Raw genomic sequence first — 14356 nt, 5'->3', positions numbered from 1 at the left:
CCCCACCCATGTCCCTCACAGAGTCCGGGAGTGTTTTGGCTCTGGGTTAGAGGTCAGGCTCTGCTAGTGACCATCTCTGTGGCCCCGAGAGGTCATTCCTCCTCCATAAATAGGGTCCGATCCTGACCCGAGGCTCGCTCGCAGGGGGAGCACGAGCATGGTGCTGACGGGCCTTGGTGTCTCTCTTGTTAGCTTCCCAGCTCTCCCACAGTGGGCAGGGCGGTGGGACAGGATGGCCCCCTCGCGCAGGGCTGGACCCTCGCCCACTCCACCAACCTGCCCCCTTTGCAAGATCTTCCCCTTCTGTCCTAGGAGATAAAGTGTTTTTCCCCGTCCACATGGATGGCCGCCCCATCTGCCTGGCTTGGCAAATTGCAGCCCGACTCTGAGGGGGGCTTCTGTCCAGGGAGCCAGGAGGGGAGGGCAACCCCCCTTCCTCAGCCCCCACAAAGGAGGGAGCCCCAAGGGGGCGGGGATGGCCTCCACAGCCTGGAGGAGCCTGGGTTCCAGGCGAAGCTGGCACTGGGACAAACTGGGGGTTTGGGGCTGAGGACCCTGAAGGTGACCCTCCAGGGTGGGCGGGCGATGGTGGTGGTGGTGCAGGGTTTGGCCTGACCACAAACGCCCGCCCCCGGAGCTTCCAAGCAGGACCCAGTGTCCACCTCAACCTCAAGCTGACCAACAGCCCCGGCACAGTGGTGGGGGCTCTCAGTGGTGGGGAGGCCCCTGGTAGCCAGGGACACACTGCACACTCACAGCCGAAGTGACACAGGGGATCCCCCAGCTTACTCTCCAGTGGGCAGCCCCTTCTCTGTCCGCTGCCCAGACCCAACACCCCGGGACATTCACTGGGCCTGTAGCGTGCAGGCTGCTCAGACAATCTGAAGCCCAGAGCTCGGCACCCTGGGGACCACATGGCCCCCCACGTGCCCCACGGCTGGCTCTCAGCCCACCCAGGTGTCTCGTCGATAAAATAAGTCTTTCTCCCCATGTTACAGAAAGAATAGTACGTTAGCCCGGCAAAGCCATCAGAATGGCTGAAATCAGACACTAGGCAGTGGCAGGTGCCGACGAGGATATGAGGCACCCAGAACACCCCAGCCCTCGGGGGTGACCTGGGCAGTCCCTGATGTCATGCGTCTCCTGGGACCAGTAATTCTCCTGGAGAAGGCCCAGATTTAGGCACCCAAGAGAAATGCCAACACCCCGGCACAAAAATGTTCAGAACGGCACGGCTGGTAACAGCCAAAAGCGGCAGTATGTGCGCGGCCCTGCCCTCCCTGTGGAAGACAGAACTGCCCAGGGGACCGGCAAGCCGCCGCCAGCCACACAGCCACACCGAGCGTGTGCAGACACGCCTGGAGTGGGCGAGGCCGGACCCACGGGCACACTGTCCCGCACCATACTTAGAACTCAAAGCAGGTGAACCGTGCTGTGCCAGTGGGGGCACGGTCACCTGGGGGGGATGGGGGCATCCCCTGGGGGGATGCACGCTTACCCTCCCCCCACGCCCCCATGCACAACTCCACGGCAACACGCACATGGAACCACCTCTGGGCTGGGCGCCCATCTGGGCGGGGTGGTGGGGGGTGGCCCTTCGCACCCCTGCTAGGGGCCAGCTCTGTCCCTGAGGGAGCGAGGCAGAGCGAGGCAAATGTGGTCTGTCTCTGCTCCAGGGAGCTGGTGCTCAGGAAGGGGGTTCAGGCCACACGTGTGAGGGATCAGACGCGGTCCCCAGTGTCGTGGGAAGCCCTCAGCTGTGCTGAAGCTGGGAGGTCACTGATGTCACCTTCACAAAGAACTGGGGTGCGGCCAGGGCTGCCCCACAGGCTGAGGAGGAGGTCCCCCAGGCAGGAAGCATGGTGGCCCAGACCAGAATGGGACAGCAGCTGGTGGGACACGCTCTGGAGGCAGAGCCCATGGGGACACAAAGACAGGGCGAAGGCCGTGTCCTGGGCCTCCGGCCTGAGCAGTGACTGCATGGACAGTCCCCAGCAGGTAAGGTCTGGGAAGCAGCGTAGAGAGGGTCTCCCGCTGCTCGCCCCACCCCCCAGTCTCCCCATCCAGGGCTCCCAGTTCCCACTGGCTGACCTTGGACGAGCACGTTCCCCTGGGGGCCTCAGTCACATCACCTGAAGGTGATTTCGTGAGGGCCTTGCACAGAGTCTGGCCCGGCGCTTCCAGCAGGCGCACCGGGCAGGGGGCAGCGGGCAGTGGGGGAGATGGTGCAGCACCAAGACCCCCAGGCTCCCTAGAAAGCCTCTGATTCCCTTTGGGACCTCACCCAACTCAGATGCAGACCCAGCGCAGGGGTAGCCAGGCCCCGCTGCGGACGGTCACTGGGCCGGCCGCAACCCTTGGTGAAGGCTCAGCACATCTGGTGAGAGGCCGGGCCCAGCCTGGCTGACAGAGCCGCCCTGTCCTGAGGCCGCGGCTGCTCTGGAGGGAAACAGGAAGCCCCATCTCTCTGCCGGTGGCTCTTCTCTCTCCTTCCTGCAGCCCGGCTCACACACCTCGCCTGGGGCCCCTCGGCCTCAAGCCGGCCTCTGCGGGGGGCCTGGTCTACCCCTTCCTGGGGCTGCAGAGGCCCAAAGCTCAGGGGTGGGTCCCAGGAGGACCGCGAAGGCCCTGGCGGATCTCTGCCACACCCCACGGCCTGAGCAGCACGCTCAGGGAAGGTAAGGCGGCAAGACCCCTTTCCAACAACTTCAGAAAGTTCACAGTGGGGGGGGGGGCAGCTGCAACCATCCAGCCCTACTGACAACGGGGTGGATGGGGAAACTGAGGCCCAGAGCCTCCAGCAACAGAAAGCGAAGCTGGGACCAGCTTCCCCAGCCTTGGACGCCATGCCGGAAGCTGGCCAGGCTCTAGGCCCAGGTCTCGGAGCTGCCCAGGTGTGGACAGCGAACTGCCGGGGCCCACTGTGCCCTCAGGGGACGCAGGCCCAGGTCAGACTCCTTCCAGTGATGACTCCTTGCCGGTGAGCCGTGTGTTCCTGGACCCTAAACAGGGACCATCAGAGGTGGTAAGAGGCCCTGCCTCTTGTGGGCGGGGGGGTGGTTCCAGCCCGCCCCAGGGGGAGCCCCCTGCCACCGTCCCAGCACCCTGGGGTGTGCCTGTGGGGCATAAAGCACGTCTCACCCCCTCCAGGGCCCTGGGACCTCCTGGAGTCCAAGAAAGTGTCACTTCCACTTCTGTCCTCCACCTGTACCCGCCCCGCCCAGGGCAGACCCCGAGGAGCTGAGCCCTGTTTAGGGCAGGACCCTAAGCCTCCTCCTGCACTGGTCCTTGAGACTCTAGGAGCCTGAGTGCAGCGCCTGGCGGAGGGATGAGCATCAAGTCAGGCACGGCCATCCCTTGGCGCCCTGATCCAAAGCCTGCTCTCTGCGGATTGGTTCTGATCTCCGCTCAGGGAGGGGCTGGGGGCAGGGCAGAGCGGGTCAGGAGGCAAGCGCGGACCCGTGGGGGGCTCAGAGAGCCTGCTGGCAGCAGGCAGAGCCGACACCCCACCCTGGCCGGCTCCCAGGGGCCGGGGAGACCGACTTTCTTCCCTCTCGCCATGTATGTATTGCACGGCTGTGCTCTGGAGCGTCATTCCAGAAAGTTCCCTCACACGGCCGAGCTTTAAAGGGAGGGTGAAACATTCACCATCCACTGTTTGGCTCATTAGCTACTCCCAGGTCAGCCCACCCCCCCGCAGGGAAGGTTGGGGGACTGGCAGCTGCCCCCGAGGGAGCCCCCTCTGAGAAAAGAAGGCAGCTGTCTTGATCCTGACCCCTTCTAGCCCTCTGCCTCGCTGCTCACCTGGGCCCAGTCTCTTCTCTCTCCCAGGCCTCTGCTTCCCTGTCTGTACACAGAGGAGGACGGCTGCGGCCGGCCCTGGTGTCTGCAGGGGCTCGGAGCCCATCTCTGGGTGTGCTCTGGGTGGGGCGGGCAGCGGGGGCAGAGCCCAGCTTGGACCCTACCCTCTAGCGAGGCCCCCAGCCCTGTGCCTGCAGCAGACCCCCAACCTGCAAGCTGTGGGGGTGGGGAGGAGGCTGGTCCCTCTTGCTCTCCGCATTCCCTTGGGGGATTTTCCAAGCGGCTCCCCCTCCTCCCTCTTGGCCAGGACACCCAGCTAGGTGGGGCCAGAGGGAGGTAAGGGCGAGCAGGGGTGTTCCGGCTGTGGGTGGGCAGGGGCTGATCCCGGAGCAGGGCACGAACCCCCGGGGACAACCAGCAGAGCTCTGGCGTGGCCCTGCTCGATCAGGGACCCTCGGCCAACTGTGTGCTCCGGGGGTGTCCTCAGCAGCTGCCCAGGTCCCCTTGGGTCTCCAGCCACCCATGATCCCAGCAACTGAGGCCCAGCCAGCGGGCTCCCAGCACCACCTAAACGAGGACACTGGAAGTCAGTCCCAGGGCTGGGGGTGAACCCCGGGGCCAAACAGAGGAAGCACCCTTGGTGGTCTCCCAAAGACCCTACATTCCTCCATCTCCATGCCCAGCCTGGCACTCCTCTGCCTGCTGGAGGCCGGGGGAGGGGAGAGGGCTGGGGGATGTGCTCTGCCTGCCCCGGGAAGAGGACCCTGGTGGGTGCACCTCCGGGAGCAGGGGGCTCACTGCCCCCCCCCGGGGTAGCCCGTTCCTGGAGAAGGCCCAAATCTCTGGGCTGGTGACTGTCCTCCCTGACCCCCCTCAGCCACTCTGGGCCTCGGGGGCTGCGTCCGGACCAGCCTACCTTGCCCATCCCCCAGGTCTCTTCTGGCCGGGGGCCCCCTCCCAGGGTGGGGGTCCCTCCAGATTCCCACGCTGGGCATACACATCTGGGGGTGCAGGTGCCTGGCCTGGGGAGAATCCAGGGTCAGAGCACAAACAGTACCCCCTGCGGAGCTTCGGTAACATGGCTGATGGGGCCAGAAGGTGGCTTCCCAGTGTCACACGCTGAGACCCGCGGGTCCCAGGCTTGCCAGCCAGGCCTGCGCCTGGTCTCCGGCTGCTTCAGAGTTAGACTCTGAAATCCCAGGGGACCGCTCCCCCACCCCTGCCCACAATCCGACCAGGCCACCCCCTGGATGGCCCCCACCCGTCCCAGGGCCTCCTGTTTGTTCGCTAGCCGCTCCCTGTTATCAGCAAGGAACACACACAGGAAGTCCGGCCGGGAAGGGCCCATCCCAATCCTGATTTACACGGGATGAAGCATAAAAAGCCGCCCTTCCTTGCCCCGGGAGGAGCCTCCCCACCCGCAGACGGCTGCCCCGCACGGCCCAGCTGAGAGCTCCGCGGTCAGGCCAGGCAGGCGGCCTCCGGAGGCGCTCGGGGCGGCCAGACAGGGCAGGATCCTCCTCGGGCCTGAGCGGGCAGCGATGGGGGCCGTGGCCAAGCCCGGGCCCGGGCAGTATCAGGTATGGCAGGGGTGGCCTCGGGGACAGGGAGCGGGCCAAGTGGGGTGAGCACACGCTTGGCTCCCACAGACCTGCTGGCCGGGCACCTGTCGGCTGGGGGCCCGCCCGCCAGCTCCCCACCCGGGCCTCCGGGCAACATCTCGCTCTTCTCCCTGATGGTGCCATTCCCACCGTGCTGGGGACACTCAAGCCCCTTGGCCAAGGACACCCGTTGTAGGTGGCCTGGTCTAGACCGACTCTGGCCTGCCTGGCTGGGACACTGAGCCCTGGGTGGTCCAGCAGCCACTGTGACCCCGGAGAGGAGAAGTCCGACGCGGCCTGTGGCCTTCCCCTCCACACGCCCTCCCGGCCGACCGCCATCCTGGAGAAGCGCCTAAGGTCGGCAGGGCTCTCCTCTCAAAGCCAGGGGTCCCAGGGCCACCCCCCAAGCGTGGGCAGGCTCTCTCCCCACGTGGGTCTGGGAGGGGAGGCGGAGGGGGCTCTGGCCTCACGCAGAGGAAGCCCAAAGCCAGATGTATGGCCAGGCTCCTTGGATGTGCTGAGCAGACAAGAGCGGCCCCCCACGTCCTGCTGGCCTGGCCTCGGGCGCATGGGTGAGGTCCTCAGGCACAGGGACAGCCCAACTGGACCCTCGGGGAGCCCCTGCTCTCCCTCTCCCCTCCTCCAGCCAGAGTGCCCGAGTCCCCAACCAAGACCCCAGCCCCACTGGAGGCTTCTCTGGCTTCCACTGCTCCCGTGGTCCCACGGCCACGGCCGTGGTCTGTCTGGGGAAGCCCCGTGGTTCACATGAAGAAGCAGAACAGGAGGCCGCGGCCCGGGGTTAGCAGCTGAGTGAGGGCCAGGGGCCCAGCTGGACAGGATGGGGGCAGGGGACTGGGTGGGGAAGGTCTCCCCTAGACCTGGCTCTTAACTCTTCCCTGCTTGGGTCTGAGTGAGGGCTGCCCTGCTCAGGTTCAGGGGCCGGGGGCCCTGAAGTCCTTCAGCGGCAGGAGCCTGTCATGATCACAAGCATCCCAGCTGCTGCTGCCCCAGCTGCCCTCAGACCATCTGTCAGGGGCTCTCAGGGCCCTCTCACCCTGGGGACTTCTGTCCAGCCATCGGGCTCCCCTCCTGTCCTTTAGCTCTCGTGTACCAAAGTGGGCCCTAACCTGACACCCCAAGCTACTAGCTCTCCAAGAAGCCTTCCCCTTCCCCAAGAAGGACCCTCACCCAGCACCCTGCGCTTTGCAGTGCATGACTACAGCAGCCTGTCCATGCCCCTCTCCTGGGACCTGAGGCTGGTCTGGCTCGGCCTGGAGGCTGAGGGTGTGAGCCACAGGCAACACTCAGAAAGACCCACTCAGCTCTGGCCGTCGCCGCCATCCCAGCCCCTGAACATCAGGTTGACCAGTCTGGGCGCTAACCCACACTATGGCTCTGATCAGCAGAGTCCGGCTGGAGGGAAGTACCAGGAGCCCTGCCTGCCGGAAGAGCAGCTGCCACCGTTGTCCGGGGGAATGACAGAGCCCCCTTCTCCAGGTGAGTCCCACAGCAAGCTTCAGATGCTCTGGGCACAAGCAGGGGGTCCAGCTGGGCCTGGGAACATCCTACATACACATGCACTTAGGTGACCGGGGTCCAGGCCCTGCTTCAAGTGCAGAAGCGGCGGAGGGAAGCAGGCCCTGCACCTGGCATGCACTGAGGGCCCTGAGAGTCGTGGTGTGGATGTGACCAGATAATTCCCTGCAGGTGGGGCGTGCCTGCTCCTGGTTCCGGCCCCCTTGCTTGGTGGGCACTGCTGCGGGGAAGGGCTGCTTTAGCCCACCTCACACCTGCAGAAATGGAGCCCAGGAGGCCCGGAGTGGGGGGGCCTCCGGGGGTGGTCTTGACCCTAACCCTAACCCAGTGGGAGTCCCACAGAGCCCCTAACCTGACACACTGGTTGAGAGACCGCGCCTAGGCTCTGGCCAGGCTCCACCAAGCCACAGCTCTCCGTGTGACCTCGTGCAAATACGGGTGCCCAGGCCGCGTGGGTCATTCTGCCCACCCTACGGGTGACTGCAAAGTCGCGGTCAGCTTGAGTCCGCGCCTGCTGCCTAATGAGCTGGCCACCCCCTTGCGACGGCCATCCGCATGGTTCGGTGCCCAGCCTGGGAGTTCGAGGGCCTCCCCCTCCCCCGACCAGAGCGGGCTCCCCACGCAGCCTCCGGACACCTGACCAAGTCCCAGTCCTGCGTCCCCTGCGGCCGCGCGTCCTGCTGCGGGGTCGGCGCCGGCCTGGGAGGGGCGGCAGCGCGCTCAGGCGGGTGCGCGTCCGGCATCCCGGGCTCGGGCTGACTCACTGCCCTGCCCGCGGGGCGCTGTGCGCCGCGGGCCTCAGTGTCCCCATCTGCGCAATGGGGGCGGACGCGGGGGCTCGGAGCCCACCCGGGGCGGGCGGGGGGCGGGGTCGGGGCGGGGCGGCGGGCGGGGCCGGGGCCCCTCGGCGCGGCGGCGGCGGCGGCGGTGGCGGCGGCGGCGGCGGCGCGTGCGCGCCCGGATCGGGCGGTGAGTGCGGAGGGAGCGGGCGCCGGGCCGGGGGGCGCGGGGGCGCGGGGGGCGCCGAGGGTGGGGTCCGCTCGCCGCGCGCTGGGGCGGGGGAGTCCGGGGGCCCGGGCGTGCGCGGAGCCGGGGGGCGACGCAGCGCGACCGCGGGGAGCCGAGAGGTGAGCGGGCCGAGGGCGCCGGGGCTGCGGCGCGGGGGCGCGACCCCCAGCCCTGCCGGGCCGTGTGCCGGGTCCGGAGAATGGGCCCAGCGGCCTCCGTGAAGGGCGCCCCCTGCCGGTAGCAGGCGACGAGCCGGACCGCGCGGGAGGGGGGAGGTCGGGGCCGGGGGGCGCCGCAGCCCCTCACCCGCGTCGGGCTCTGAGCGTCCCCGCAGGGCCTGGCTCAGGGCCTCGCAGGCCCCAGACCCCGCGCCTCTCTCCATCCTCACCCCCACCCCGCGGTCCGCCGCGCAGGGGGAGGGGAGCTGGGGCCGGCGGCGGAGAGGACGCTTCCCCATGGCCTGTCACCCCGCCTTTCCGCCCTCCCAGGGTCCTAACGTCCAGGCGGAAGGGGGGCCCCGGGGCGCCGCTCTGCGGCGAGGCCGGCCCCTCCCTCTGCGGCCCCAGCCCTCCCGGTGGGCGCTGCGGGGGACGCGGCGCGGGCAGGTGGGCGGGAGGGGCGCGGGCTGGGCTGCTGCTGACCCTCGGGGAGGGCGGGATGTGACCGCTCATCCACCTGAGACGCCGCGGCCGCCCCCGCTCGGGCTCCCCCGCCCCAGCTGGGCTGCAAAGGGAAATGAGACTGTGGCCCAGCGCAGGCTGCCCGGCGGCCTCCGGGGCCCAGGAGAAAGCCTGACTTGGAGAATTGAGTCTCCTCTGTCACAAGCGCGGGCCACTTCTAAGCGGCTGTCAGGGAGTGGGGGCAGGGCTGGGGTGGGAATGGGGGGTCCAGTTACATCTGCAGAAAGAGAGCCTCCCCCTACCTCGGGCAGGCAGGCACAGCCTCCGTGGGACCCTCGTGTGCGCCTGCCCAGCCCCCGGGCCCTGCGGCCACCTCTGCTTTCCCAGGGCCAGCTCCCCGGGCCCCCTTGTTCCCATCCTTTCAATTCTTGCCTAGACCCCCAGGAATGCCCCCAAGAGTGTGCTCCCCCCAGGGTCCACTCCCAGAGTTTCTCTTCCCACGCTGGCTCACAGGACATGACCTTGCCCCAAACTAAGTCCCAACACCATAGCTTCCCTTCTTGGGCCCCCACAGCGAACAGGGGGTGAGGGAAGGACTCTCCCCCAGCTGCCTTCCACCTCACCTGGGTCTCTGGGCTGCTGTGGGCCAGGGCGAGGGCTCCACTCCCAGCCGACCCCGTGACCTGTCACAGCATCACTCTCCCCGTGCGGTCAAGCTTGGCAGGGCTGAGCGCTCAGCAGCAGCTCATGGTGGTCACTCCGTATGGGACCAGCTGTCAGGTAGAGGAGGGGTCTCTGAGACCCTCGTGGTGTCTTTGAGGAAACAGAGTTCCAGAGAAGGGGGTGACCCCACCCTGCTTCCACCTCCTGCCACACAGAAGTCCGGCTATTTTCCATGTCCTTCCGGCTGGATGCCCTGCAGGGCCAGGGGCTGCCCGCCCGGCCAGAACCCAGCCCCTTGGGGGCCTCTGGAGGGCCCCGTCTGCCCAGGTGCTTGCCACACATGTGGGCAGCCGCCTCTCCCCGCCACGGCACAGGCCCCTGGGCTCGTTGCGGACCATTAATTCTGGGTTGGGCTTTCGCACATTCCCAGGAATGCTCTCCCGGGTCCCTGGCGTCCATCCCCAGAAGGGAAGGATGGCATTTGGCTCCACTGGCCTGTGCGGAAGGCAGCTCCAGTCCCCTCCAACCCCCCCCCCCCCAAACTGTCCTGGGAGCCCTGGAGCAGACTGGTCAGACTCCAGGGCAGGAGTGCCCCCTCCCACGCAGGCTCTGCCCCACTCTGTGCAGGGTCATATGGCTCCTCGCACTGACCCTTCCTAGACTCCCAGCCCCCCGCCCCCGTGGCTGGCTCCCCATTCGGCAGGTGAGGACATCGAAGGCCAGAAGGACCAAGCCAGCTGGGCTGGGTTCCAGCTCTGCCCACTCCCACCCCGTCTGCAGACCGGGATGGGGACTCCCCTGCCATGACATGAGGGCACTAGATCCAGCCCAGGTGCTCCCCCTGGGCCCCCACCTTCCTAAGTGAACATTGTTGGAGCTGCAGGTGCCGTCAGGTTCACCCAGACGGAGACGCCTCTGGCCCCAGGAAAGGGGACCGGCTTCTGTTGCTGCCATCCGGGTCCTTCTGTAGTTCCCGGCCCTTTGTGCTGGGGAGAGGGCTGGCCTGCCTCTCTGAGGCGGGCGGGAGGAGGGGGCAGCTGCCACTGCCACTGCCCCTGGGGGCTCTCCTGCAGTGGGAGGTCCCAGCAAAGTGGCTGAGCTGGGCAGGTGTCCCAGAGCCAGGGAAGGGGCTCCAGGAGGGATCTGCAGAGGGGTTTACGGGGTATGCCTTGTGCTCCAGGCCCCCCTAAGGAGAAGGTCATTCCACCCGCAGGCGCGGGCCATGTTCAGCCCCAGAGAGCTGCTGCTGCTGTGGTTCCTGGTGCTGGTGGTGGGTGGCACTGAGCACGTCTTTGGGCCTGGGTGAGTCAGAGCGAGGGGGGGGGGCTGGGCTTCTGGGTGCTGCGGTGCTGAGGGCGGGCAGCCAGGAGCCCTCAGGGCAACCCCCAGTACTGGGGTGGGGGGCATGGCTCTTCCTTGTCACTCTTGATGAGGGTCCTTCCTGTGGGCACGCTGGGAAGCCCCTTCCCCCGATTCTTGGCTCCCTTGGTTCCGGGGCTGGAAGGCTCTGGGCTCAGGGCTGGGAGCTGTGGGACTGACTGGCCCGCGCCCCCATCTCTGCAGCCGCAGGGTGTGTGCCGTCGGGGCTCCCCGGGGGCCCGAGTCAGAGTCCTTCGTGCAGCGAGTGTACCAGCCCTTCCTCACCACCTGTGACGGGCACCGAGCCTGCAGCACCTACCGGTGAGCGCCCTGCCCCCGCAGTGCCCCCACCCGCCACACATCAGTGCCCCCCGCCCGGGTGGGAAGCTGGGCCCACGTCCCAGTGGACGGCGGAGGCTGATGTCTGTCTTGACTCGGGCAGTCTCGGTCTCAGGATGTGGCCGTAGTAACCTCAGACGTCAGCCCCTTTTCTGCTCCCCCACCCTCGTCTCTGGGGGGCTCACCGTCCTGTCTGCTGCCCTCTGCTTTCGGGGTGCTGGCTACAAGTTCTTATGCATTTGACATGATGCCTGCCTCTCCAAATCCTGCCTCGAGCTCCGGTGGGCACCCCGCTCCCCGTGACGGCCCCCGACGGTCACCCCCCTGGCTGACCGCCTGCACAAGGGGTGTATCCTCCCGCCCTCAGCTGCGGAAATGCGGCTTAAGGAGATTCCGCTGTCTGTGGTCTGTGGGGTTCTCAAAGCCCTTCCTGTGGGACATCCCACCCCCCACACTGGCCAAGAAGGTGGGGGCAGTGTGGGCGGGGCCCTGCTCCCTGTCCCTTTCACTGAGCGGACTGGCCTAGGAGGGGCCCGTTGGTGCACAGCCCCCTTCCTCACCTGCTCAGGGGAGGGCCCCGGAGTCCAGGACTCTGAGGCTGTGGTTTGAGCCGGGCTGGTAGGGGGCACCCTCAGCGTCCATGGGCCCAGCGCCCAGGGAGGAAATGCGGGGTGGGGAACCTGGGAGACCACCGGTGCTGCCACTGACTCGCTGTCCCAGGAAATGCGGGGTGGGGAACCTGGGAGACCACCGGTGCTGCCACTGACTCGCTGTCCCAGGAAATGCGGGGTGGGGAACCTGGGAGACCACCGGTGCTGCCACTGACTCGCTGTCCCCACCCACCGCGCAGGACCATCTACAGGACTGCCTACCGCCGCAGCCCTGGGCCGGCTGCCCCCAGGCCCCGCTACGCCTGCTGCCCGGGCTGGAAGAGGACCAGCGGGCTCCCCAGGGCCTGCGGAGCAGGTGAGAGGGGCACGGCTGTCCCCGGGGCCCCGCAGACCCGGGCGGAGCACCTGCTACTTCCATCTGAGCGGACTGCCTTCTTGCTGTATGGCCCCCCTTCCCTGGCTGCCCCCCTTGGTGCCCTGGGGACCTCCCTCCATTTGTGACGGGCCCTCCCTTTTGACAGCGATATGCCGGCCACCGTGCCAGAACGGAGGGACCTGTGTCCAGCCAGGCCGCTGTCACTGCCCTGCAGGATGGCGGGGTGACACCTGCCAGACAGGTGAGGCTGCCTGCTGTCCTCCCGGAGGGGAAGGGTCCTCCGGGGTCCTCGCCGGGCATCGGGGGCGGCCCACAAACAGGTCTGTGTTGAGGGGGATCGGTGTGGGTGCCACTCCCTAGTGGACGCCCCTTTTCCTGCAGATGTGGATGAGTGCAGGGCTGGACAGGGTACCTGTCCCCAGCACTGCGTCAACACTGCGGGCAGTTACTGGTGTCAGTGTCGGGAAGGGCACGGCCGGTCTGCAGACGGCGCGCTCTGCCTGCCCGAGACAGGGACCCCCAGGGTAGCCCTGAACCCCACTACAGGTAAACTTCCCAGGTGTCCCCCCATCCTTGCTGCTCTGCTTGGAAGGGGTCGGGAAGGGCGGGGAGCAGGGGTGGGCCTCATCCTGCCAACCGGCGCTGGGCACACTGGGGACTGCGGGGGGCCGTGTGGCCTGGGCTGCTGGCCATCTCCCCAACCTGGGCAGAAGTGGAGATGTTCCCCAGAGCAGAGGTGGGGGTGATTCTTGGGGGGGCACTGTGGGGAGGGTTGCCGAGGGGGCCTCATCTCAGCCGAGAGCGTGGAAGACTGCGCCCTGGGGTCTTCTCCACATCCTGCCGCCGCAGCCGGGAGATGCCACACCTCTGCTGGCGACGGGACATTATTACTTTTGGTACGCGCTGTGACACTTCAAACTCGTACCGTGAGTAATAATGCGCTGTCGGCAGCTCAGCACCAGGAGCGCCCTGTGGACCTCGGCTTGGACGGCTCAGCGTGGCAGGGACCCTGGTGCAGAGGGGCAGGGCACGGCTGCGTGGGGCGCCCCAGCTGCCTAGGATGGGGGAGGGGCTCGAGCCCCATCTGCCCCCTCTCCAGGGCTGTGTGCGCCGCCACCCTCTGTGAGGCCTCGGCCTCGGCACAGGGACCAGAAGTCAGCCTGGGGTGTGGGCCTGGGAGCCCGGCCTGCCTGATTCAGGGCTGGATTCTCCCCAGGCGTGGATCGCGCCGTCGAGGAGGAAGTGCAGAAACTCCGGTCACGGGTGGACGTCCTGGAGCAGGTGAGGCCTGGCCCCACACGGTCTCCTGTGGTGCAGCTCAGGCCCTCAGGGGTTGTGGGGCTCCGTGGGGGTGGCCCCGGGAAGGCGGCCTCCCGGGTACTGACAGCCCAGGCCAGGCAGGGCGAGCAGGCCTGGGGGCCCCAGAAGAGGAGGGGCCTGGCTTGGCCGTGCCTCCACCCTCAGCAGCACAGAGTTCCTACCCCTACCTTTGTCCTTGCAGTCCAGGGGGCCATTGGCCTGATAACCCCTTGGAAGCTCTAGCACATCCCCCCCCCCCCCCCAGCTCCTCTGACCCGGGACTCCAGGCTTTGGAGACCACTGCCTGGCAGGCTCACAAGGTGTCCGTCTACTCATGCACCTGGCTCTCCTGGCACAGGCGCTCCCTCTGGTGGACATCCAGGGCCCTGCAGAGCCTTTACTGGCCACAGAGGTCCCTAAAAGCCTTGTGCGACAGAGGGTCTCTTCTGCTTGGCCCACAGAAGCTGCAGCTGGTGCTTGCTCCACTGCACAGCCTGGCCTCGAGGGCCCTGGAGCATGGGCTCCCGGACCCCAGCAGCCTCCTGGCTCACTCCTTCCAGCAGCTGGACCGCATCGACTCTCTGAGCGAGCAGATCTCCTTCCTGGAGGAGCAGCTGGGGTCCTGTGAGTGCCACCCCCTCCCCACAGAGCTCCCTGGGAGCATGGGACCTGTGCCCAGCCTGCGCCAAAGAGAGACCAGAGACTGGGGCAGAGCAGCCATAGTCTGAGGGAGCGGATCTGCCTGGAGTGGGGGAAGGCGGTGGGGAACGGTGACCCCTGACTTCAGCCCTTTGTCTGTCTGCAGGTTCCTGCAAGGAGGAGCTGTGACAGGTGGCCCGGGTCCTTGGCTCGTGGCTACTGAGAGCCTTGCCCACTGTGCTGGGTCAGGCAGGAGGGGGGTTTCGAGCCAAGGCAGGGTGGCAGGAGAGGTCCTCCTAGGTGTGATCCTGCCGCAGCCGGGCCAGCAGCAGTGAGCGGGCCCGTGGCTGGGGGTGGGGAGTCACGAGTCTTGCTTGCCGGGCAGCATGTTGGGGGACTGCTCATCTGTGTCCGAATAAAACGAAGGTTCAGGAACTGCTGTGCCCTTGGTGGGTTCTGGAGGGCGTTCTGATGGGACACCGGCCGTTGGCTGGCAGGAGGGTG

General features: G+C 67.3%; 1 protein-coding gene across 10 annotated transcripts; it reads left to right on the top strand.

Annotated features, from left to right (window-relative positions):
• The first annotated feature begins 2481 nt into the window (after positions 1–2481).
• On the top strand, positions 2482–14287 carry EGFL7 (EGF like domain multiple 7). 10 transcript variants are annotated; one of them, XM_082696157.1, is made up of 10 exons: positions 5193–5381; positions 6809–6899; positions 10443–10531; positions 10793–10909; positions 11778–11893; positions 12060–12155; positions 12296–12460; positions 13131–13195; positions 13675–13837; positions 14019–14287. In XM_082696157.1, the coding sequence occupies exons 3-10, from the start codon at positions 10452–10454 to the stop codon at positions 14039–14041; spliced, it is 825 nt and encodes a 274-aa protein (XP_082552283.1). In that variant the 5' UTR covers positions 5193–5381; positions 6809–6899; positions 10443–10451; the 3' UTR covers positions 14042–14287. The 10 variants fall into 10 exon arrangements, with proteins under 10 accessions (XP_082552289.1, XP_082552283.1, XP_082552285.1 ...); XM_082696159.1 differs by having other exon boundaries at positions 6806–6899; XM_082696155.1 differs by having other exon boundaries at positions 5199–5381; positions 10410–10531.
• Positions 14288–14356: the final 69 nt, after the last annotated feature.

This window comes from Mustela nivalis, assembly GCF_964662115.1.
Source record: "Mustela nivalis genome assembly, chromosome: 13".
In the NCBI taxonomy this organism is placed as follows: Eukaryota; Metazoa; Chordata; class Mammalia; order Carnivora; family Mustelidae; genus Mustela; species Mustela nivalis.
This window is presented reverse-complemented; position numbering and strand designations above follow the sequence as displayed.